Genomic DNA, 23,942 nt, shown 5'->3' on the forward strand with positions numbered 1-23,942 from the left:
CTGTAGGTACATTAAATAGACTCTCTCAAACAGAGGCCTTCCATTATGCGTGATACAATACATTTGTTTTCTTATTATCGGCTCCATTACCAGATCCAAGCAATTTCCTTAAATAAATTGGGACCTTGCAACATAGATTTTTATATATTAAGCTAAATTGAGTTGTTAGGCCGAAAAGTGTGTCCACATGAGAGGGTAAAGTTGGGGCTGGTGTCCCTCTCGCACGTATTGCCACTGTCAAAATTATTTGAATGACGTCATCACTGTCATTATTTGGGGATACCAGTCAATATTCAAAGTTACTACCAAATCTATACTAATACCCAATTAAAGGTTTTTTTTAATTGCGCAAAACTTTGGTTTTATGGCTTCATAATAATGACTTACAAATTCGTTACAAGGTATTAATATCCTTGCCTCGATATAATCTTCTTCTTCTAACTTAAGAGCTGTGCTCTTGTCGGTGCAATTGCAACTCGTGCGGTCTTCTGCCAACTCCTTCACATTCTGATACGACACGACCATGCTTCCCGTGATGAACCTTTTCTTTAATTTGGGTGAAATAGTTTCTCCTAGGTCTTCCTCTTCCCCTCTTTCCTTCTACTTTTCCTTCTACGATGTTTTTGAGAAACAGGTCGTGTCGTAGCTCGATATAATACAAAAATAATTTAAGAAGTTTATAAACTTAGTTATCATACAGGTAAAAATACTACTACTATAGTAATCTCTTTAACACTGGTCACACGTGCGAGAGGGACACCAGCCCCAACTTTGACTCTCTCATGTGGACACACTTTTACTAGTCTGACAAGAACGCCTTTCTACACTGGTGATAAAGTTCAATTTAGTATGGCAAAAAAAGTGTGAGCTCAGTCCCTATTGAAAGTCCATGCCTTGCAACTGCAAACTACAATTAGTTCCCGCCGGGAATTTCTCCAAGTTCGCCTGAACTTCGATTTATGAGACGCCGTCTCATCCAATTCAATGTAGATAGCAGTTTATACTACGAGTTCGAGAGTTAAACGTTCCTTGTTTAAATTAAATTCTCGTTGTCTTCTAGTAAATGAAAAGTCGTTTCTTTTGATTAGCTTTTACAATCATCATTCACAATATTTGGGTTGAGCAAAGATACGGTTTTTGCGCTGAAACGAAACTTTTTTTTTATTTGTTTCATTTACTTCAATTTTTTTTTCTTCGTGGCATGATAACGCAAAATGGGTTTTGGCCCCCAATACAACAGCACGCCACTTTGCTCGTTATTGAGCGGTATCGCGCCAGCTTTCGCTGACGCCGAGCTCACGGGTCAACCTCCACTCTATCCGCCCAACGATATTTTGGATGACCAACAGTACGGCGTCCATGCGGTCTCTCCAAGTAGGCTCTATTGACTGCCCGATATTCACCCATCCTTTCTAAAATATTAACTCAATCAAAATTATGATAACCAGCTCAAAAGACGAGATTAAACTAATCTACTAAATCTTACCCACTACATCCTTCCCCCATCCTTCCTTCCCTTAATATCCTTATTACCCAGCGGTATCTTGTCGCGCGATCTTCCAACGGATCGTCCGACCGATCGGCCGCTATCGGACACGATCGGCGATTGTCTCTGAGTTTGCTCTCGATGCCGATTCTGTGTTTTTATAAGGTATGGATTTAAGCTTCGTTTTAATGGCAGTGCGAAGCGTGATATGTTGTCCTTCTGGATCAATCCTATCGACTGGGAAATGGAGGCTGAAGACCGCGATCACTGGAAGAAGAGTAGTTGCACACGACCAAAGCATGGTTTGACCTTCTTCACTCTAGGCGAAAATTAAGACACCAACGCGCTAACCAACCTTTATCATTGGACACGGCCACATTCTCCTGCCAGCTTTGCGGTCGCGGATGCCGCTCTCGCATGGGGCTCACTAGCCATTTGCGGAAGCGCCGCAATCTAATGGACGCTGCTTAACCAATCATACTATTGAAGTTAGAGGCCATTGATGATGGATTTAAGCTTATTTTGATACATCGCTGAGTCATGACATCGGGTGGGCAAGCACGGTCGCGTGATAAAGTGTGCGGTCCTTTTCGCACTATTTAGGTACACCAGATTTTATCACACGACCGTGCTTGTCCGCCTGGTATCTCACAAGTGGCAAGAAAAGTTTTTCATGAAATGCTATAACCGATTAGCCTGGTGGTGCACACTGATACAAGATTAAATAAAAACCATAATTATCTTCATTAAGGAAGTAGTGTTTTTGACGATTACGAAAACTAAAAAATTCAAAATACCTTTGCCCAGACGGGGCTCTAAGTAGTAGTGTGACTTCTATGGCGATGGAAAGCGCGTATGTCTGAGGGCTTCGGCAACTGAAACTCAAAAATTACTGAATGGATTTTGATGCGGGTTTTCACCTATCCAGATATGTTTCTTGGGCAAGGTTTAGGTGTATCTGTATAATTTGTTGCGGTTTTCTGTTACCAATACGTAGCCAAATGGGTTGCTAGTTTCAATTATAAGTAAATTCAGTCTTGAAGGTAAAAAAGCAGTTTAAATTTTATTTTTTATCATGAAAAAACGCCTACTAAGATGCATTCTCATGTATAGATGTCGCTATACGCCACCCCAATACGTTTGGAAGTTGAGGGAAGGCATGAAAAGAATTGCACACATCCAGCAGGCCTCCGTGGCCCGTGGCTAACTGTTGGTCATAGCGACGGCTTCGGAAACGCCGTCGGTCGCAGGTTCGAGTCTTGCTGGGGGTGTGAGTTCTGTGGGACGCAAAAACGACGGGGTGTTATAAGTCTGACGTGTCTGTCTGTCTGTCTGTTTGTCTGTCTGTCTGTTTGTCTGTTTGTCTGTCTGTCTGTTTGTGTGTATGTGTCTGTCTGTGGCATCGTAGCTTCCGACCGGATGAACCGATTTAGATTTTTTTTTTTTGTTTAAAAGCTGAATTAGTCGGGAGTGTTCTTAGCCTGTTTCATGAAAATAGGTCCACTATCGCGGTCAGGGGTTTTTTCAAAAGTTTAATTTTAGGGGTTAGGTTATTCTTTGATTCAAAAATATGCAGTTTGAACAGAATCGACTTCCAAGTTCCGTCACTTCGTGTTCTGAAGTTTGAATTGAATTAGAATTGAAAACGAGCTTTTGTTCCGCTAATTAGAATTTTATTTGGTTTAAGGTAGACGTAATAAGAGATGACACGGTTTTGATTAAAGATGGAAGTTATTATGACTTATAAATCTGTTGAATAAAGGAAAATTACGCTGAAATTATAATTTAAAGGAGTTTACTTTTACGTACTTATCTCGTATTTTCGCTTCGAAGTTTTTGCTAGTTTTATGATAATAGGTTTTTATTTTACAAGGAAGCAAAGTTGTTGTTGAACCGCACGTGGCAATATTGACACCCGAGCAAGCGAAAAATTCCAATATTATTATTCAAAAAGTGGAATCTTGAGCGTTGCGAGGGTTTTAAGGCACGAAGGTTAAACAAAGTTTGCCACCGAGTGAAACACATTTTTTTTTCACCACACCAACACGTACAAAATGCTAACTATAAAACATCAAATTAAATCAAATCTATCAATTTATTAATTATTTATGATTAAAACTCATAGGTAAAATCTACCAGCCAGCTTAAGACATGAAGTTAAAATTTGTATGAAATTACTTTGCACTCTTGTGGATAAAATGCAATTTTGATATCTGTTTTCGAATAGCAAATAAAGCCTTTACCAGTTGGTGTGGTAAAAATTGAATTTAAATACTTACCCATTGATCTTCCTAACATAAAAGGTTCGAGTTTTGTTACGAAATTACCTATCAAATTTATAGTTTCAATGATAAACATTTAGAAAAATTGACCGATTGACTCTCATAGTGTGAAAGTACGTGATTTTTAAAAACCCCCGACGCAAAAACGACGGGGTGTCATAAGTTTGACGTGTCTGTCTGTCTGTTTGTCTGTTTATCTGTCTGTCTATTGGTCTGTTTTTCTGTCGGTCTGTCTGTCTATGTGTGTCTGTCTGTGGGAAAGTAGCTCCCGAACGGATGAACCGATTTAGATTTACTTTTTTTGTATGAAAGCTGAGTTAGTCGAGAGTGTTATTAATAGCCATGTTTCATGAAAATCCACTATTTATATCAGGAGTTTTTCAAAATTCTAATTTACAATTTCTACCCTACTTTTCAGAATTATATACCTTTGGTATAAGTTATATAATTCTGAAAAGTATTTATACATAGCATCTTTGGCACGCGCATGCGCGGAATATTCACCTAATTGGGGGTTTTGTGGCCACAGTTGGAATGCCACAAGATTTATAGCTTACTTTATGTTAAACTCATTTAAAATGGGCTTTTTTAACCAAACTTTTTTTAGTCTCGTGTGTACAAATTATTCTTAAATGTTTTATGTACACATATTATTCTTTTACTATAGTTGATCATAAAGCAAAACAGAAAGTCATATCCATTAGTAAAGTCATATCCAAGTTCAATTACAGAACAAAGTGCGGAAAGAGACGATTCAATTCTTTTTCTTCCTCAAATCCTCACAGAATCTTACTATACCTATATAACTAAGCATTGGGTATTCTAATTAAGGCCCTATTTTTTACTACTTATTGTTTAACCCCTAATAAACGTACACCATACATAATACATATAATCACGCCTGTATCCCATAAAGGGGTAGGCAGAGCACATGAACTACTGAGTTTCAGTGCCACTATTGGGGTTGAAAGAAATCCAAATTGTGACATTGCAGTGACAGGTTGCCAGCCTCTCGCCTACGCCACAAATGCCACAATTGAACCCATATCCCACAATCGACTTGTACGACACCCACGGGAAGAAAGGGGGTGGTGAAATTCTTAACCCGTGCCACACGGGAACGTACCCAGGGATTCAATAACCGGCGGGCTGACCATCCGGCTCTTCGGTTTCTATGGAAAACATCGCGTGATCACCATCACCTCATATAAAATTCTGGAAGCTCTGACCCGGACCCGGCCTGTTCTAACGTAATCTTCTATCCTAATTTTATCCTAACTATAACACTACCTGTGTACACAACCAGTGGCGTAGCGTCGATACAACTTGATTCCTCACGGGTTCCCAACTATTGTCCAATTTCTTTAGAAGTCTATTACAAAACATTTCCCGAAAACCCCTCCGGCTTTACCTACGAAAATTTTCTCGCCACGCCACTGCTACCTACATATATGTATTGTTTGCCATGCCTCGTATACCATAACAAAAATGTAACAATGTTTCCAAGCAGCGATAAACAAAATCAACTGAATAAATAACTTAACTAGATTGCAACATTTGCAACCTGAAAAGCACGCATCCCCCGTTAAACGACAGACGGCAACATTGTCAACAACACAAAGTGTCAACATACAAAGTATATTTTGCGAGCTGTTGCAAAATTGCTACGCTTCACGCTTTATGTGTGGATGGTGTTATGCGAGAGTGCTGATTTATATCATTTTTAACATTTGATGAAATATGTACTTTGATGTGGTCTTTAATTTTGACTAAACAATTCAATTTCGCTACATTTTTAAATTATGTGGATCCTGGTTCAAATTAAACCAGGAAATTTATTGAACAACTAAGATTGTGCGTCTTTGCTCACGTAGGTTTTGAAATGTAAATACCACGTGATACAAAGAACAAACGGCCAGACTATTTAGTAAATAGGTTAGGTAGAGGTTTGTGTATTAACCGGCAGTTCAAAAAGCTAGACATTATCCAGTCATTGGCTTTTGGTAACTGTAGCTACCAGTTTTATTTTAAACATGTAAAATCGGGTAACTCATGTAAAATTGTCGAAGGTCGCTCGACATGTTTCGCTCCGTAACGAGGAGAATTTTCATTGAGCACGCGATACCGATGGTATCCCGACGTAGACTGCGGGCCGCAGCTTATTATTAAAAGAGTTTTATTTTACCTGCTTACAGAGTATACTGAATCAAGCACGTGAGTGGGTGTTATGGCAATGTCAAAGATTATAGCTTCGTTTAACCGTGAAGACTTCGGTAGATATTCATATTAAAAGAGAAAGTTTTTATTTAAAGAAACAACATGAACAGGAAAAAATGATAATGCACGTGATTCCAGCACTAATATTAAGGTAAGATTCATCATCATCCTCCTTGCATTATCTCGGCATTTGCCGCGGCTCATGGGAGCCTGGGTCCGCTTTGACAACTAATCCCAAGATTTGGCGTAGGCACTAGTTTTACGAAAACGAGTGCCATCTCACCTTCCAACCCAAAGGGTGACTAAGTCTTATTATGACATTTCGCACATAAGTTCCAAAAAACTCATTGGTACAAGCCGAGGTTCGAACCCGCGACATCCGGATCGAGAGTCGCACGCGTTTACCGCTAGGCCACCAACGCTTATATTAAGGTAGGACTATCACGTAAAAAAATTGCACAGCTGTTGCATACCACCATCCATTTCCGACTCCGTCACGTGGCGTTTACGGAGTGGACTGCGGGTACTTTGTCCTAAAACAGACAAAACATACCGATAGCAGTTGTGGACATTTCTAGTGAACGGTCTGCAAAAAGAGTCCTGAGTTAATAGACTATATGCACGAGCTAGTTCGTCGAAAATTTTTTATAATAAAAAAATTTTTCAACGTGTTTTTTTTTGGTTGATAGTATATCTGAACATAGTAAAGTACTGTTGTAGTAGTGCAGTAGTACAGTAATCGTTATGTTGATTTTTAAATTGTTCAATGGTAAATTATCTTCTTCGTCTTTAAATCCTGTTACCCTCCGCTGGAGTGTAGGGCTCCAGCCATGCATATTTCTCCATTTACTCCGGTTTTGGATAAATTACCTTATCTGTGTATAATGTTGGACTTCATTGGAACATTAAACGTTCTAATTACAAACATTTTCCAGGTTTTGGATTGTTAATTATGTTTTTAAAACTTCATAAGATAGAGTACACAGCAAGCACTTTTGAAAGCCTCACCTTTTCAAGGGTTAAGTAAAAAATAACAAATCGGGGAGGCTCTTTAAATGTGTATCACCGTAGCTTACTTTAAACAGTTTCTTCTCATTGACTTACTTTTATGTACACAAATAATTAGAAGTACCAATATTAGGAAAATCTTGCTCGACACTTGTGTCATTAACCAAATGTAGATACTTTTGTTTATGTGAGCTAAGTTAAAATAATTCAGCTTCCTCTGCTAACCCTCCAACTTATCAGATATACAGAATAAAGGCGAATGCGTTAAACGGTAGTTAGTTAGCCGCAATTATTATTTAGTACCGTCGGCATATAAAGGGTACGCCCACGCGCTATTGTGCTGTCTGACCGTACCGGTGTAATTTTTGTGACAGTGAAAGCAGTGTTTTGTGGGGAATAGAGATATGGTTTAGTACTTATACTGAGTGATAAATGATAAATTACGATATTAGAGAATTCAAACTAAAATTGATTTAGGTAAGGAACTTAAGGAGCCCTCTGCCAATAAATTCAGCCAAGGTTCATATCTAAGATATAGCGGGGCAAATCTAGACTGGGGGCAAATCTAACTGGTCCATTTTTTCATTATATATGGCGTGTTCAGTGGATACATGTAGAACTCAACATCATAGTGTAATAATGGAAAAAATGGATTAGTTACAATTGCTCCCAGTCGAGATTTGCCCCGCTGTACCTTATAGGTATTGTATGGACTGGATTTTACAAATATGGCAAAGGTTATCACCAACTACTTCTTTATGTAGCTTGTGAAGGCCCTTTGCACCTCTGGGGTGTCTTAGGACTACAACAACAACAGCTTTATACTTTTTTTATCGAGAAAATGACAGACATGGCGCCGTCTGAATGCTCTATGATTCGTTCTGATAAATACAAGCGTCGAAGAAGTTAGAAGTCTACGGAGATGGATACGGCTATTCGATTATTTTTAACGCCCAAACGCAAAAAGAGGGGTGTTATACATTTGGTGTATATCTGCGACATACACCAAATGTTTAACACCCCCAAGATACAAATCTTTCACAAATCAGAACCGATTTGTATCAATTTTAGGTAGAACTGAAGTTGCATTAGAAGTTTCACATCAAAAAATGTTCAGTAGAATGTCCTCCCTATTTTTTCGTTTGCAGTAAAGGCCCGATCATATCGCCTCGCGCCGAATTATGTTTATTAACAATAGTACTGCGATCCCACCGGTGACAGTATTACATCAATAGTGTATACTTAATAACCTAACCACAAAATTAAAATTTTGAAAAAACCCCCGACCGCGACATAGTGGACCCGTTTTCATGAAACATGATGGCTAAGAACACTCCCGACTAACTCAGCTTTAAAAAAAAAACTAAATCTAAATCGGTTCATCTGTTCGGGAGCTACGATGCCACAAACAGACACACACACAGACAGACAGACATGCATACAGACACGTCAAACTAATAACACCCCGTCGTTTTTGCGTCGGGGGTTAAAAAGTAAAAACATATTTTATAGAGGACTATCTATACTATTCTTTCGTTCACAGTAAAGGTCTGATCATATCGCCTGGCGCAGAATCATCCGCATTATATTTATTAACAATTGTACTGCGATGCCACCGCTGATACCAATTAATTACTTCGGTATTATATAACTGGTTGTTTATGCTTTTAAATTAAAGCTTTGTTCCGTGTTATCTATTGTTATCAAAAGAGCAATATTGATCAGGCAAGGGCTCTCTCTATCAGTATGAATCTTAATATTTTTTTATACTATACTTTTTGTTAAAAAAATCAGTACATTACAAATATAGCAAGCGATTTCGGTACTTGTTGTAATATCAACGTAGGTGCTATGTAAAAATCATCTTTTTTTGAATACATCATAATTTATATCCTATTCAAAAAGTACCTACCTAACTGACATAAATACATTAGCCTCTTCTTAGATTTCTTCTTTTATTTTTTTATTTTATAAGTACCTACTCGTAAGTGTTATAAATTGTGACCAAGAAAGGTTTAAAGCGGGACCATTTTTTGGATAATTTTTAATGGTTTTGAAAAGGAAAAAAAGATTTTTAAATATAACACCTAGAAATTGAATCGTGATGTGCGTCATGAATGTCATGATTATAATAGACTAGTTACTTAGTTGTAGACACATTCATAATGGATATATCATATTTTGATTACCGGTCTCATCTGGCCTAGCGCGTAGTGACACTAGTGACCCTGCCTGCTACGCCGCGGTCTCGGGTTCGAATCCCGGTAGGACATTTATTTGTGTGATGAGCACAGCTATTTGTTTCTGAGTCATGGATTTTTTCTATGTATATAAGTATTTGTATAATATATATATCGTTGTCTGAGTACCCGCAACACGTCGTAAACCGGGGGACACATTTTTGCTAAAACGCGAAGAGCCTTTAGTTTGCAACACCTGCGTATCACGGGTTAAGGTGTCGTATAGATCACGCGTATTTAGGCGCTAAAAATATTTTCTTCAATTTATTACATTATACGTAATCGTAATCAATTAGGTACCTATAATGATATTTTGGAATTGAGTTTTGAAGAAAAAAATAGTCTGGTTTATTATACAAAAATAAAATACTAATAATATTTTATTTTTATTTTCTGAAGATACCCGCAATATAATGGTCAGAAAAATTTCATATCATCTAATAGTCAACTGTGATCGTTCACAAATGCACAGTCTTAGTGGTGTTAACTATGTTAACGTCTATATAATACAAACACAAATTAAATTTTGTGTTTATATTTATTTAACGAATCAAAGCAAAAAGCATCCACGAAAAAAGCTTACTTTTTCGTATGAACACAAAATATATAATAGTACCAACAGGGTACCATACAAAATTTACATTAATTATGACAATATCATGAAGAGGGTAGTTTGGTCGTATTTTTTTTCCCTCATATCTACACCGCACCTTAACCCGGGGACGCCGTGATACAAACAGTGGAACTCCGCTGGGACGCCATACTTCGCCCGTTCTCCCTTTATTCTATTACGCTCTTTAGTCACACCACGTTTTTCTTTACAGTAAATAAATAAACAAAGAGTGATAGATTAACTTCTCTGGGATTATTTATTTATATTAGACGAATTAATCATTGTTGAATGCGGAGGTTCTGCGAATGGAATAATGGGAAAAAATAATGTAATTCACATGCAGGGTATTTCTTTAGGACCTGCGATGTTTAACGACGTTATCCCACAGTTATTCAGGTTCAATTTAACCTTTAGTATGAAACTAAACTGTTGGTATACACATATTAAAGTACTAAGAAACTTTTAAAACGGGCCCAAGCCTGAAGTTACAAAAATTGACTGGTCCGTACACTTTGATTCTGATTTTGACATTTTCTATCGGAGAGTAATTTTATTTACTTCGAGATTTTGTGGTTGATCCTAGGGTTGCATATAGAAAAAACACTAAATGTCTTTATTTTTTTAGAATTATGAAAAAAAAAACATGAAAAAAAACCAAGCACCATGGTTTTTTTTTCTAAATATGGTTTTTTTTCAGACGAACAAATAATACGACAATAACGGTTTTTCATGATTTGTAACGTTTCAATAACAATAACGTACATTTTAATTCGATAAACATTTTGGGAATCCCCGATGCAGCGTGGAGCGTGGAGAGGCGGTGGTGTTACCAACAGTAAATAGCAATAACTACTAACTACAGATTGTGTAAATTTTAGTTTTAAAAAACCAGAAATTAAAAAGTGAGATTTCGACCTTTAGAAAAAACCTTCTTCCAGAAAAAAAAACTTTTTTTATTTACCTACGGTTTTTTTCATTTTTTTTTTCAAGCCAGAAAAAAGAACGTTTTTTTGCAACCCAATTTTGATCCTATAGCAATAAAATTCCAGTGTGGTATTTAATTAGTATCTTAGACATTCTCGTCCCTTTTTATGCAATTATTAAATCTACCACGAAATAAAACACAGCATTGTGATAAAACCAGTAAAGCAAAACTTCGCCTTTCTACCTCACCCGAAATAATTAAGGTGTAACAGAGTGCAGCCGAGTTCGCAAGTTTTAAGCAACATGCTCACGGCTGTGCGCTTTGCTCGTACGTGGTGTTGGTTAGCTGTTATAAACGGTTTTGTATCCGACTGTACGAGTGTGTAGCTTAGTTAGAACTCTAGATATTAAAGCATAAACTGTATTTGAGCTTTCGTGGTATAAACTGTTGGATGGAATTGTTTTTTTTTTACCTAACATGGACAATAAATAGAAAGTTTTTACACACGCACAACAATTCCTTTTGACTTTAAATGCAAAATAATTGTGTTCCAAGTCTTTGTACCGAATTCTTTTTTTTTTCTAGGCAATAACCTTACAATGTACGCGTAGTGTGTGTATCGTCTATGTGTATTTGATTATTATATAAAAGCATTATGTAACCTATTATTAGTCAATAATTAAACACACTCCTGAATGGTTGTTTGCTGACGATCCGGCAGCCGCCTCCCATATGGCGACCCTGCCAGAATTTGAACCAGCACGGGAAGCATGGTCGCGCGATAGACGATAAAATAGCAGGCCGTCCCTATCGCACTATTTGTAAGTGCGATAGGGACGGCCTGATATTTTATCGTCTATCGCGCGACCATGCTTCCCGTGCTGGAATCTTCTGACAAAATTATAATGGTCTTGAATCACTTTTGCACAATCTCAGATAACTCTGCAATTATGCTAACATAGTGCGGCTACGTCAAATTCCTACAAAAATACCCGTATGGTGCTACCTCACTGTGTTTATTAAAATCGGTGCATGGCATCAACGAACTCTTGAAAGGTTATTTTTCTCATCAGTACCTACAAGTAGGTATACACTTGTATACTCCGGTCGACGAGGGTAGTGAATAGCCGGCCTGAAACTTTTGCCACCTATAAATTGGCTCTAACACTCAAAGTGAGTTAGCGGATACAGTAAATTGTGGTGACAAGCTCCGTGCTCTTAGTAAGAGCGTTGGTTTTACCGTTATTTATGATATTAACTGAGAGTTCAATTTTCATTTAGATCAAACTTGTTTTGAAATGAGTATTACATTGAATGATCTATGTATAGGTACGTATTATAGGAACATATAGGTACTTGAGTACACGACAAGTTAATTTAAAAGTTAATAATAAGGTACCGGATTATTAATTCCTGAAATTTCAAACCATTTCTAGTTGTTGTTCCTAATGGCAGTTCTTAAACTCTTGTTTGACCGGCAGCCGTAAAAAGTATATGGAAAAAGTTAAAAGATTTTTCTTAGAATTTTTTTTTATTTCCGCCAGACGAAAAAATTTCGGCGTCCCAAACAGAATGGGGTTAATCTTATTATGAGCCAAATATATATGTCTCTCATAATTCCCTTTTTCGTTTAAAAACGTATGGTTATCAAAAACAAAATGCGTTTATTTTCAGACAACTTATCAAACAAATATATCAAGAGGAGTTGTAATTAATTTTTCTCGTTTTTTTACAGGACGAGCCAGCGTCATCAGGAGACAGTGGGGACGAAAGCGGCAGCGACCCCGAGTCTCCAAGTGACAAGCTGAACCAAGCGGCTTTCAAGCAGGAGTGGGCTTGCAATAGCAGTACTGAACGGGAAGGCGGTAGCAGGTGAGATACCACAGAATATATGATAGTACCTACAAGTAAGTGGAGATACTGAGGAGATATATAAATTTGATCCTAAATATGTGCACACAGTTCATGACAATATCCAAAAACTTCATTATATAACCGACAGTGTTTTGCAATGTGCATTAAATTACCATAATTAAGTTACCAAAAAGCATGAAAGAGTTACATGTAAATAGGTTTAAAAAGTTCTTGTTAGTTATTAATGAGATAAAAAATATTATTGCCACAATGATTTTCTCAAAGAAAACATGCAGGAGCAAAATTGTTAATTAATTAAACGTAGTTATTAAGTATTTTGTAAAATATTGCATGCTAGTATTTTTAAATACATATAGCAGAATAAGCAACAAATTGTCAAAATAACATCTGTAGACACAAACCATGTAATACTTATTCTATGCAAATAAAGCTATTCTATTTATTATATTCTAATATATGACTAGTCAGATGCCACTGTAACAGCAATCTCGAATATTTTAATTTAAAGTGGTTAAAAATCGAAGCACTTCAAGTTCGCTTACATTAGCAGTACTAGAAGATCTGTTTCTGTTAAGTGATCCCAGGTTGCAAAATAAACGGTTTTTTTCTGGCTTGAAAAAAAAAACATGAAAAAAAAACCGTGAAAAAGCTTACCTAAAGCCTAAAGGTTTTGCCTAAAGGTTGACTGGTAGAGAATGCCTTATGGCATTAAGTTCGCCTATTGTACATTGTGTTTCTTTGTTCAATAAAGATTAAATAAATAAATAAATAATAAAAAAACTGTTTTTTTCTGGAGTATGTTTTTTTTCTAATGGACGAAATCTCAAAATTTGCAAAACAGTTAATACTTTTATACGGTTTCTTAGACTTTATGTTAACTATTAAACGAATTTAATTAAATAACTTTAATTCCTGGTTTTATAAAACTAATATTTACACAATCTGTAGTTAGTAGTTGTCGCTATTTACTGTTGGCAACACCACCGCCTCTCCACGCTCCACGCCGCATCGGGGATTCCCCAATAAACGTTTGTATACCTACTGAATGTTTATCGCATAAAAATGTACGTTATTGTCATTGAAACGTTACAAATCACGAAAAACCGTTATTGTCGTATTATTTGCTCATCTGAAAAAAAAAACCATATTTAGAAAAAAAAACATGGTGCTTGGTTTTTAATTCATAATTCTGAAAAAAAAAACATTTGGTTTTTTTTTCTATTTACAACCCTACCCAGGTACTAATATTATTTTCTCAAACATGCAATGAAATATTGTCTTTACGTTCCTTAAAATGGGCTGGGAAGTATCGCTTTTTGGGCGCAACAACTCGAGAGGACTGTAAAGGGATTTCATATTATTTTTAACACGCTTTTATTAGGTCGTCGTGTATGTAACTAACTATGTAATGGAATCTGCGGAGGCTAATTTAACCATCTTCCAAGGATCGTAGCGTAATGAAAATTGGCAGCTATATGTAGTTCCGATGACAATACAATAATATGGTACTGTTGAGCTGATCTGATGATGGAGTCGGAAGATATGAACTGGAACTACATGATGGAACATCGTATCATAGCCGTTTTTGGGTTTCTTAGAAAAGTCTTGTAATGAACTTTGACTACAATTAGGTTTCAAGGTCTGATGATGAAGCCGAAAGATATGAACTGGAACTACATGATGGAACATCGTATCATAGCTGTTTTTGGGTTTCTTAGAAAAGTCTTGTAATGAACTTTGACTACAATTAGGTTTCAAGGTCTGATGATGGAGCCGGAAGATATGAGCTGGAACTACATGATGGAACATCGTGTCATAGCTGTTTTTGGGCTTCTTAGAAAAGTCTTGTAATGAACTTTGACTACGATTAGGTTTCAAGGTCTGATGATGGAGCCGGAAGATATGAACTGGAACTACATGATGGAACATCGTATCATAGCTGTTTTTGGGCTTCTTAGAAAAGTCTTGTAATGAACTTTGACTACGATTAGGTTTCAAGGTCTGATGATGGAGCCGGAAGATATGAACTGGAACTACATGATGGAACATCGTATCATAGCTGTTTTTGGGCTTCTTAGAAAAGTCTTGTAATGAACTATGACTACGATTAGGTTTCAAGGCCTGATGATGGTGCCGGAAGATAAGAACAGAAAAGGGGGGGGGGGGGGGATCGAGGGAGGAAGCATGAAAGAAAGATCAACGTAGTATTTAAAAAAAGTTGGGTTAGCGTTTTCTTGTGACCTTTCAGAGAAAACAAAGGGGGGCTCGGGGGCGAAGCCCCCGCAAGAAAGAAAGATAAACGTTGTATTTAAAATAAGTTGGGTTAAGGTTTTCTTGTGATCCTTAAGAGCAAAGAAAAGGGGGCTCGGGGGGCAAAGCCCCCCGCATGAAAGAAAGATCAACGTAGTATTTAGAATAAGTAGGGATAGCGTTTTCTTGTGACCTTTCAGAGCAAACAAAGGGGGGCTCGGGGGCGAAGCCCCCGCATGAAAGAAAGATCAACGTAGTATTTAAGATAAGTTGTGACCTTTAAGAGCAAACAAAGGGGGGCTCGGGGGGCGAAGCCCCCCGTATAAAAGAAAGATTAACGTAGTATTTAAAATAAGTTGGGATAGCGTTTTCTTGTGACCTTTCAGAGCAAACAAAGGGGGGCTCGGGGGGCGAAGCCCACCGCATGAAAGAAAGATTAACGTAGTATTTAAAATAAGTTGGGATAGCGTTTTTTGTAACCTTTCAGAGCAAACAAAGGGGGGCTCGGGGGGCGAGACCCCCGCATAAAAGAAAGATCAACGTTGTATTTAAAATAAGTTGGGTTAAGTTTTCTTGTGATCCTTAAGAGTAAAGAAAAGGGGGCCTCGGGGGGCGAAGCCCCTCGCATGAAAGAAAGATCAACGAAGTATTTAGAATAAGTTGGGTTAGCGTTTTCTTGTGACCTTTAAGAGCAAACAAAGGGGGCTTGGGGGCGAAGCCCCCGCATGAAAGAAAGATCAACGTAGTATTTAAGATCAGTTGGGTTAGCGTTTTCTTGTGACCTTTAAGAGCAAACAAAGGGGGCTCGGGGGCAAAGCCCCCGCATAAAAAAAAGATTAACGTAGTATTTAAAATAAGTTGGGTTAGCGTTTTCTCGTGACCTTTCAGAGCAAACAAAGGGGGCTCGGGGGCGAAGCCCCCCACATGAAAGTAAGATCAACGTAGTATTTAAGATAAGTTGGGTTAGCGTTTTCTTGTGACCTTTAAGAGCGAACAAAGGGGGGCTCGGGGGGCGAAGCCCCCCGCATAAAATCAAGATTAACGTAGTATTTGAAATAAGTTGGGTTAGCGTTTTCTTGTGACCTTTAAGAGCGAACAAAGGGGGGCTCGGGGGGCGAAGCCCCCCGCATAAAATCAAGATTAACGTAGTATTTGAAATAAGTTGGGTTAGCGTTTTCTTGTGACCTTTAAGAGCAAACAAAGGGGGGCTCGGGGGGCAAAGCCCCCCGCATAAAATCAAGATCAACGTAGTATTTAAAAAAAGTTGGGTTAGCGTTTTCTTGTGACCTTTCAGAGCAAACAAAGGGGGGCTCGGGGGGCGAAGCCCCCGCAAGAAAGAAAGATAAACGTTGTATTTAAAATAAGTTGGGTTAAGGTTTTCTTGTGATCCTTAAGAGCAAAAAATGGGGGGGCTCGGGGGGCGAAGCCCTCCGCATGAAAGATAGATCAACGTAGTATTTAGAATAAGTAGGGATAGCGTTTTCTTGTGACCTTTAAGAGCAAACAAAGGGGGGCTCGGGGGGCGAAGCCCCCGCATGAAAGAAAGATCAACGTAGTATTTAAGATCAGTTGGGTTAGCGTTTTCTTGTGACCTTTAAGAGCAAACAAAGGGGGGCTCGGGGGGCGAAGCCCCCGCATAAAAGAAAGATTAACGTAGTATTTAAAATAAGTTGGGTTAGCGTTTTCTTGTGACATTTCAGAGCAAACAAAGGGGGGCTCGGGGGGCGAAGCCCCCGCATAAAAGAAAGATTAACGTAGTATTTAAAATAAGTTGGGTTAGCGTTTATTGTGACCTTTCCGAGCAAACAAAGGGGGGGCTCGGGGGCGAAGCCCCCGCATGATAGTAAGATCAACGTAGTATTTAAGATAAGTTGGATTAGCGTTTTCTTGTGACCTTTAAGAGCAAACAAAGGGGGGCTCGGGGGGCGAAGCCCCCCGCATAAAAGAAAGATAAACGTTGTATTTAAAATAAGTTGGGTTAGGGTTTTCTTGTTACCCTTAAGAGTAACGAAAAGGGGGGCTAGGGGGGCAAAGCCCCCCGCATAAAATCAAGATCAACGTAGTATTTAAAAAAAGTTGGGTTAGCGTTTTCTTGTGACCTTTCAGAGCAAACAAAGGGGGGCTCGGGGGGCGAAGCCCCCCGCAAGAAAGAAAGATAAACGTTGTATTTAAAATAAGTTGGGTTAAGGTTTTCTTGTGATCCTTAAGAGCAAAAAATGGGGGGCTCGGGGGCGAAGCCCTCCGCATGAAAGAAAGATCAACGTAGTATTTAGAATAAGTAGGGATAGCGTTTTCTTGTGACCTTTAAGAGCAAACAAAGGGGGGCTCGGGGGGCGAAGCCCCCGCATGAAAGAAAGATCAACGTAGTATTTAAGATCAGTTGGGTTAGCGTTTTCTTGTGACCTTTAAGAGCAAACAAAGGGGGGCTCGGGGGGCGAAGCCCCCGCATAAAAGAAAGATTAACGTAGTATTTAAAATAAGTTGGGTTAGCGTTTTCTTGTGACATTTCAGAGCAAACAAAGGGGGGCTCGGGGGGCGAAGCCCCCCGCATAAAAGAAAGATTAACGTAGTATTTAAAATAAGTTGGGTTAGCGTTTTCTTGTGACCTTTCCGAGCAAACAAAGGGGGGGCTCGGGGGGCGAAGCCCCCCGCATGATAGTAAGATCAACGTAGTATTTAAGATAAGTTGGATTAGCGTTTTCTTGTGACCTTTAAGAGCAAACAAAGGGGGGCTCGGGGGGCGAAGCCCCCGCATAAAAGAAAGATAAACGTTGTATTTAAAATAAGTTGGGTTAGGGTTTTCTTGTTACCCTTAAGAGTAACGAAAAGGGGGGCTAGGGGGGCGAAGCCCCCCGCATAAAATCAAGATTAACGTAGTATTTAAAATAAGTTGGGTTAGCGTTTTCTTGTGACCATTAAGAGTAAACAAAGAGGGGCTCGGGGGGCGAAGCCCCCCGCATAAAAGAAAGATCAACGTTGTATTTAAATTAAGTTGGGTTAAGGTTTTCTTGTGATCCTTAAGAGTAAAGAAAAGGGGGCCTCAGGGGGCGAAGCCCCCCGCATGAAAGAAAGATCAACGTAGTATTTAGAATAAGTTGGGATAGCGTTTTCTTGTGACCTTTAAGAGCAAACAAAGGGGGGCTCGGGGGGCGAAGCCCCGCGCATAAAAGTAAGATCAACGTTGTATTTAAGATAAGTTGGGTTAGCGTTTTCTTGTGACCTTTAAGAGCAAACAAAGGGGGGCTCGGAGGGCGAAGCCCCCCGCATAAAAGAAAGATTAACGTAGTATTTAAAATAAGTTGGGTAAGCGTTTTCTTGTGACCTTTCATAGTAAACAAAGGGGGGCTCGGGGGGCGAAGCCCCCGCATAAAAGAAAGATCAACGTTGTATTTAAAATAAGTTGGGTTAGCGTTTTATTGTGACCTTTAGGAGCAAACAAAGAGGGGCTCGGGGGGCGAAGCCCCCCGCATGAAAGAAAGATCAACGTAGTATTTAGAATAAATTGGTTTAGCGTTTTCTTGTGACCTTTAAGAGCAAACAAAGGGGGGCTCGGGGGGCGAATCCCCCCGCATGAAAGAAAGATCAACGTAGTATTTAAGATAAGTTGGGTTAGCGTTTTCTTGTGACCTTTAAGAGCAAACAAAGGGGGGCTCGGGGGGCGAAGCCGGGCATGAAAAAAGATCAACGTAGTATTTAGAATAAATTGGTTTTGCGTTTTCTTGTGACCTTTAAGAGCAAACAAAGGGGGGCTCGGGGGGCGAAGCCCCCCGCATGAAAGAAAGATCAACGTAGTATTTATGATAAGTTGGGTTAGTGTTTTCTTGTGACCTTTAAGAGCAAACAAAGTGGGGCTCGGGGGGCGAAGCCCCCCGCATAAAAGAAAGATCAACGTTGTATTTAAAATAAGTTGGTTTAAGGTTTTCTTGTGACCTTTAAGAGCAAACAAAAGGGGGCTCGGAGGGCGAAACCCCCCGCATGAAAGAAAGATTAACGTAGTATTTAAAATAAGTTGGGTTAGCGTTTTCTTGTGACCTTTCAGAGCAAACAAAGGGGGACTCGGGGGGCGAAGCCCCCCGCATAAAAGAAAGATCAACGTTGTATTTAAAATAAGTTCGGTTATGGTTTTCCTGTGACCCTTAAGAGCAAATAAAGGGGGTCTATCTTTTACGGATAACTTACTAGGTATAAACATTTTTATGATAATACCGTAATAAGAAGTTAGCCGCTGGTTATTATTAAGTAGCAATTAGCAATAAGTACACGTTAAGCCACAAATGGCATGTAAAATCCGCCTACTTGAAATAAATTTATGTATAAATGTTAAAAGTATTTCATTATTAATGACTAAAAAGTATAAAATAAATTAATAGTTTAAAAAACACTATAAAACACGCTTTTATAAATGCACGTAAAAGCCAAAAATAAATTATGGATCGTTCAAGTTGTCTCTATTTGTGAGCTGAAGTTTAAAAACTATGTGCTTTTAATTATAATATTTGATTGTAAAAGCGTGGGGCGCTGGAACAGGAAAGACTTTCTTGTAAACAAATACTAATCCGAACTTCCTGGCGAATGAAGTTGCATAAGAACATAACGTTTACATATGCCGCCTAAGGGTTACCAAAAAGAACCAAAGATATCTCGTCCACGAACAAGAACTCTGCATCCTGTCACTGTAGACACTTTCCCCTTTTGTAGGTACTTTGATTACCGGAAAAAAGCGGCGTTCTAAGACTTCTAAGTGTCGGTGACTGTCGACTCTCCTCGCTACTAGCGCATATTTTGTCTGAGTTCGACAAACTGGTACCTACTTTGAACACTGACTTTTAATTGATTTGACTGTTTAATGTAGAACCTACTAGTCATGCTGCAACTCCAGTTAGCGCGTCAATCTGTGTAACCTCCTTACCGTAGCATAGCATAATTTGATTTATCAGCAAGTTATACAAAAAGTCTTTCCTGTTCCAGCGCCCCACGCTTTTACAATCAAATATTATAATTAAAAGCACATAGTTTTTAAACTTCAGCTCACAAATAGAGACAACTTGAACGATCCATAATTTATTTTTGGCTTTTACGTGCATTTATAAAAGCGTGTTTTATAGTGTTTTTTAAACTATTAATTTATTTAGGCCTAGGCCTGCAAAGTAACTTTTTTTTATAAAATATTGTCCTTTAGAGCATTTTTTTTTATTTCATTGTATGTTTGAGAAAAGCACTATACATGCCTCGGCGTGAAAACAGATTCCCACTTGGCCGGAAATCCTCATTTTCCCGGCCTCTGATGTAATGTACTATTTATTGTCTTTTCTTGTTTCCTCACGGAGCAAGCCCGCGACCAGATGAAGTCGTTGGTCCACCAAGGCTCTTCATTTTGCATTATTTGCAGCCATTATAATGTTTAATAGGCTCCAGTATATATAGAATCACCTCCTTGGTTACCTATCCAAAAACACGGAGCACGTTCATAATCTATAAATACAATAACAGGATCGTATCGTATTACCGTAACATATAAAATGTCAATGCTGATCTTTAGATTAATATATCAACATTTTCCAAGACTTGTCAAACTTATTCCACAGGGAACCACAAGCATCCACATCCTCGACGACTCAAGAAGCAGACAGCAGTAAATCCAGCCAACCGACGATGCCAAAGATCTTGCCAAAGATAGACTTGCCAGGGGGCGCCATGTTGTACCCAGGAGTGTTAGCCGGAGTGGGACTCGACGGGTTGGGTTCGAACCTGGGCCTGGGTAATTTGGCCATGGGGTATCCGCATAGTTTTATATTGGGACTTGCTAACCAGGGACAGGAAGGAGGTGAGTACTAACTTAAAAAATAATACACACAAGTTTGTAGATGGAAACAATTGTTTTTAAGTGCCAATTGTCCTGGAATTTACATAAAATCGGTATCAGCAATGTTTTTATAAACATGGCGGTTTTTAGCAGACTCGTAGGTAAGGTAACCCGTGATTTTGGGTATGGAAATGTAGTACAATAGCCTGATTTTAGTTCATGGATTTTTAACTGGTTTACAAGAGCCTACGTTACATTACACAAACCTGTAAATGGCTTACTTAAATACCTTCTCCCACATAATGACTTAAAAGATTACTTTAATGTTATTAAATATCCTGTGTATTTTTCCGTATGCGTGCCCTGAAAATGACTGATTTCGCAACAAATAAATAATTTATTTCTTTCTGTCTTCTTTTAAAATTAAATATTCGTGCATTTAAACTTTCGTAGTGATTATAGGTACCTACGATCATTAGAGGTATAAATAACCGTTGCACATTGACAATTCCTTTTTCCTTTATTCCAGCGTCATCATCAAACCAGCCTCAGTTCATAACTATCCCGCTGTCGATGGCGATGGGAAACCCGCAAGCTCCTAACGGCTGCCCAAGTGCCTCGAGCGATGACAGCAGCGAGCTTCAAGACCTTAGCACCGGTGGGAGGAAGTGAGGTAAGTTCACCTCAACTCATTTGATTTTAACAAACCAGTCTGAGTTCATCACTATCCCGCTGTCGATGGCGATGGGAAACCCGCAAGCTCCTAACGGCTGCCTAAGTGCCTCGAGCAATGAAAGCAGCGAGCTTCAAGACCTTAGCACCGGTGGGAGGAAGTGAGGTAAGTTCACCTCAACTAACTTGATTTTAACAAATCAGCCTGAGTTCATCACTATCCCGCTGTCGATGGCGATGGGAAACCCGCAAGCTCCAAACGGCTGCCCAAGTGCCTCGAGCGATGACAGCAGCGAGCTTCAAGACCTCAGTACCGGTGGGAGGAAGTGAGGTAAGTTCATCTCAACTCATTTGATTTTAACTTTAAACAATACAAATGGCTGGTTGGTCTTAATTTGTATTTGTACTAATGGCCATCTGGGCAACCCACAAGATCTTAGCTCTAGTCGAAGCAAGGGAAAATAAGTTCACATGTCATTATTTAAATTAGATATTATAAAACCATCATAAAGTTTATCTCATTATACTCGTATAAATTGAAATAAGTATTTTCGTACTCCGTAGATTTTGAGCTGAGTTACAAAATGGGCCCCTTTTGGTGATAAACGGATGCGAGGGTTACAATATTTAATGATTTTTAGGGACCCAATTAATTTAGATGAAAAATTAATGGAGTAACATGTTTTTTTATTGTTTCAGATGGCGAACAAGTGTTAAAGTATTAATAATTGCTCTTATTATTTTCAAACACTATTATTGTCAGGATTTTATTTATATCAATCACAAAATGCGTCATAAACATCATTGTCATAATTTCATAACATTTTATCTCAAATTAAAATTGGATTTGAAGTTTATTAGTTATAGATATGAGTTATTGTATGTGTAATATACTGTGTACTTAAACTTGCCTAAATATATTTGTATAATTAAACCACTGAAAGTATCATATAAGCATTATGTAACATGTATAAATGAATTTATCGCAAACCAGGTTTGCAATTTTTTTTATAGGTACTTTTTACCCAGGGTGTTTTGAAAAAAAAAATGCTATTTTTATACAAATCCGTATAAAGTACCTTATTGTTAAAAGCAGTGTTTGAGTGTTTAACAAAAATAATACTTGTCTGTCCGATATTTTTATCCATAAATGTACCGTTCAAATGCAGATTAAAAACAGCCCATTCACACGGTACGAAAAGTCGCTTGCGAGTTTCATTACATTCCGTGATTTGATTGGTGTACTAAATTGAATGTAACCAGTAACCAAATTGAATGTAGCCAAAATTGCATACGTGTTTGTGCGCTGTGTAAATGGGCCCTAAAGCATTTTTTTGGGAAAATTCATGACATTTGCAATATTGCTCTTGTTTGAATCCGAACGGTACCTCACTGCATTTCCTATGGTTTTAACCCCTGGAACGCCGTTGTCAAAAATTTGCTACTGAATTAATAACCTTCAATCTGTTAATTACAGTTTAAATTTTCTGGGACAGATCTGGAACAAGGCAGTTGAGGGATTAAAAAGAATATAAATATAAACACAAATAGTTCTCTCCACTAAATTAACAATTGGTTTTTAATAAAAGTGGAGTTGACAATATTTTAATATTAGCAAAATATTGTAATTAAATGTTTTTGTGTAACAGTACCTACTATATATACTGCTTACAAATATTTAGCGCAAAATTTTCATGTAACTTATTAAAATACGATTCCTATTTTTAGCACTAGGACTGAATTATGAATTTGTTCATAATTTTCTAACCAATATTGTTTGTATGATAGTTTTGTTCGAATTTACTGTAAGTTTTTTTTTGTACCGGATTAAATGTAAGTAATTCCTAAAATAATTGAGTCATTTTCATCAAACTATGTTAATACATAATTATACGTTTTACAATGCTCTACTAAAGTGCATAATTATAATCATATGTTCTGGGGGCCTAGCCAAGACCACGATGCAAACCAGTCATAAAAGAAAATTGTGTAAGGATAGTAAATGAAAACAATTGCAACTTGGCTAACCCCTACTGCTAAATAGATACTCTGTATTTCAATATTAAAATCGCATTTATTCGTTACATTATTTAAGTTATTATTTAAACTGAATACAGTTGAATACCGATTACTAAAAGTGCCTTTTGATAATTCTAAAAGAACCCTAGTCACAGGGAAAAGTATACGGACGGATACGGGTATGTCATATGTATCTCATTAGTTACAATTCATGCAATGTGGTTTACCAAAAGCCACAGGGCAGGAACACACTATATGTATGTATATGTACGTACACCAACACGGAGACCGTTGCAGATATCAATTTATTTTTATTGGTAATTTATTGCTACTTAAATATTCGATTTCTGAGATTTTGAGCATTACCATAATCTCATTATTATTTAACCCTTTAAATTCTCGCGTTGTTTTTAAAGTCACACGCGTTCAATAACATTTTTCCATTTTTCCAGCAAGAGGTCTTCTGAGACCACGGCTAGTGCAACGGGGCCGATTTTTGAGTCTCACTGTCACTAAAATACCGGTTGAAAACGGTGACTTGCCTATTATTTT

General features: G+C 38.1%; 1 protein-coding gene across 2 annotated transcripts in view; it reads left to right on the forward strand.

Moving 5' to 3' along the window:
• LOC125229653 (serum response factor homolog) overlaps nt 1-22,901 on the forward strand; it is a 359,536-nt gene extending 336,635 nt beyond the window's left edge. For both annotated transcript variants that reach the window (XM_048134541.1, XM_048134542.1), the window contains 4 exons: nt 12,507-12,643; nt 20,482-20,720; nt 21,229-21,372; nt 22,071-22,901. In XM_048134541.1, coding sequence (XP_047990498.1) covers nt 12,507-12,643; nt 20,482-20,720; nt 21,229-21,371 — 519 coding nt within the window. In that variant the 3' untranslated portion in view covers nt 21,372; nt 22,071-22,901. The remainder of the gene's footprint in view (nt 1-12,506; nt 12,644-20,481; nt 20,721-21,228; nt 21,373-22,070) is intronic.
• The last annotated feature ends 1,041 nt before the right edge of the window (nt 22,902-23,942 follow it).

Source organism: Leguminivora glycinivorella, chromosome 9, assembly GCF_023078275.1.
Source record: "Leguminivora glycinivorella isolate SPB_JAAS2020 chromosome 9, LegGlyc_1.1, whole genome shotgun sequence".
Lineage (NCBI taxonomy): Eukaryota > Metazoa > Arthropoda > Insecta > Lepidoptera > Tortricidae > Leguminivora > Leguminivora glycinivorella.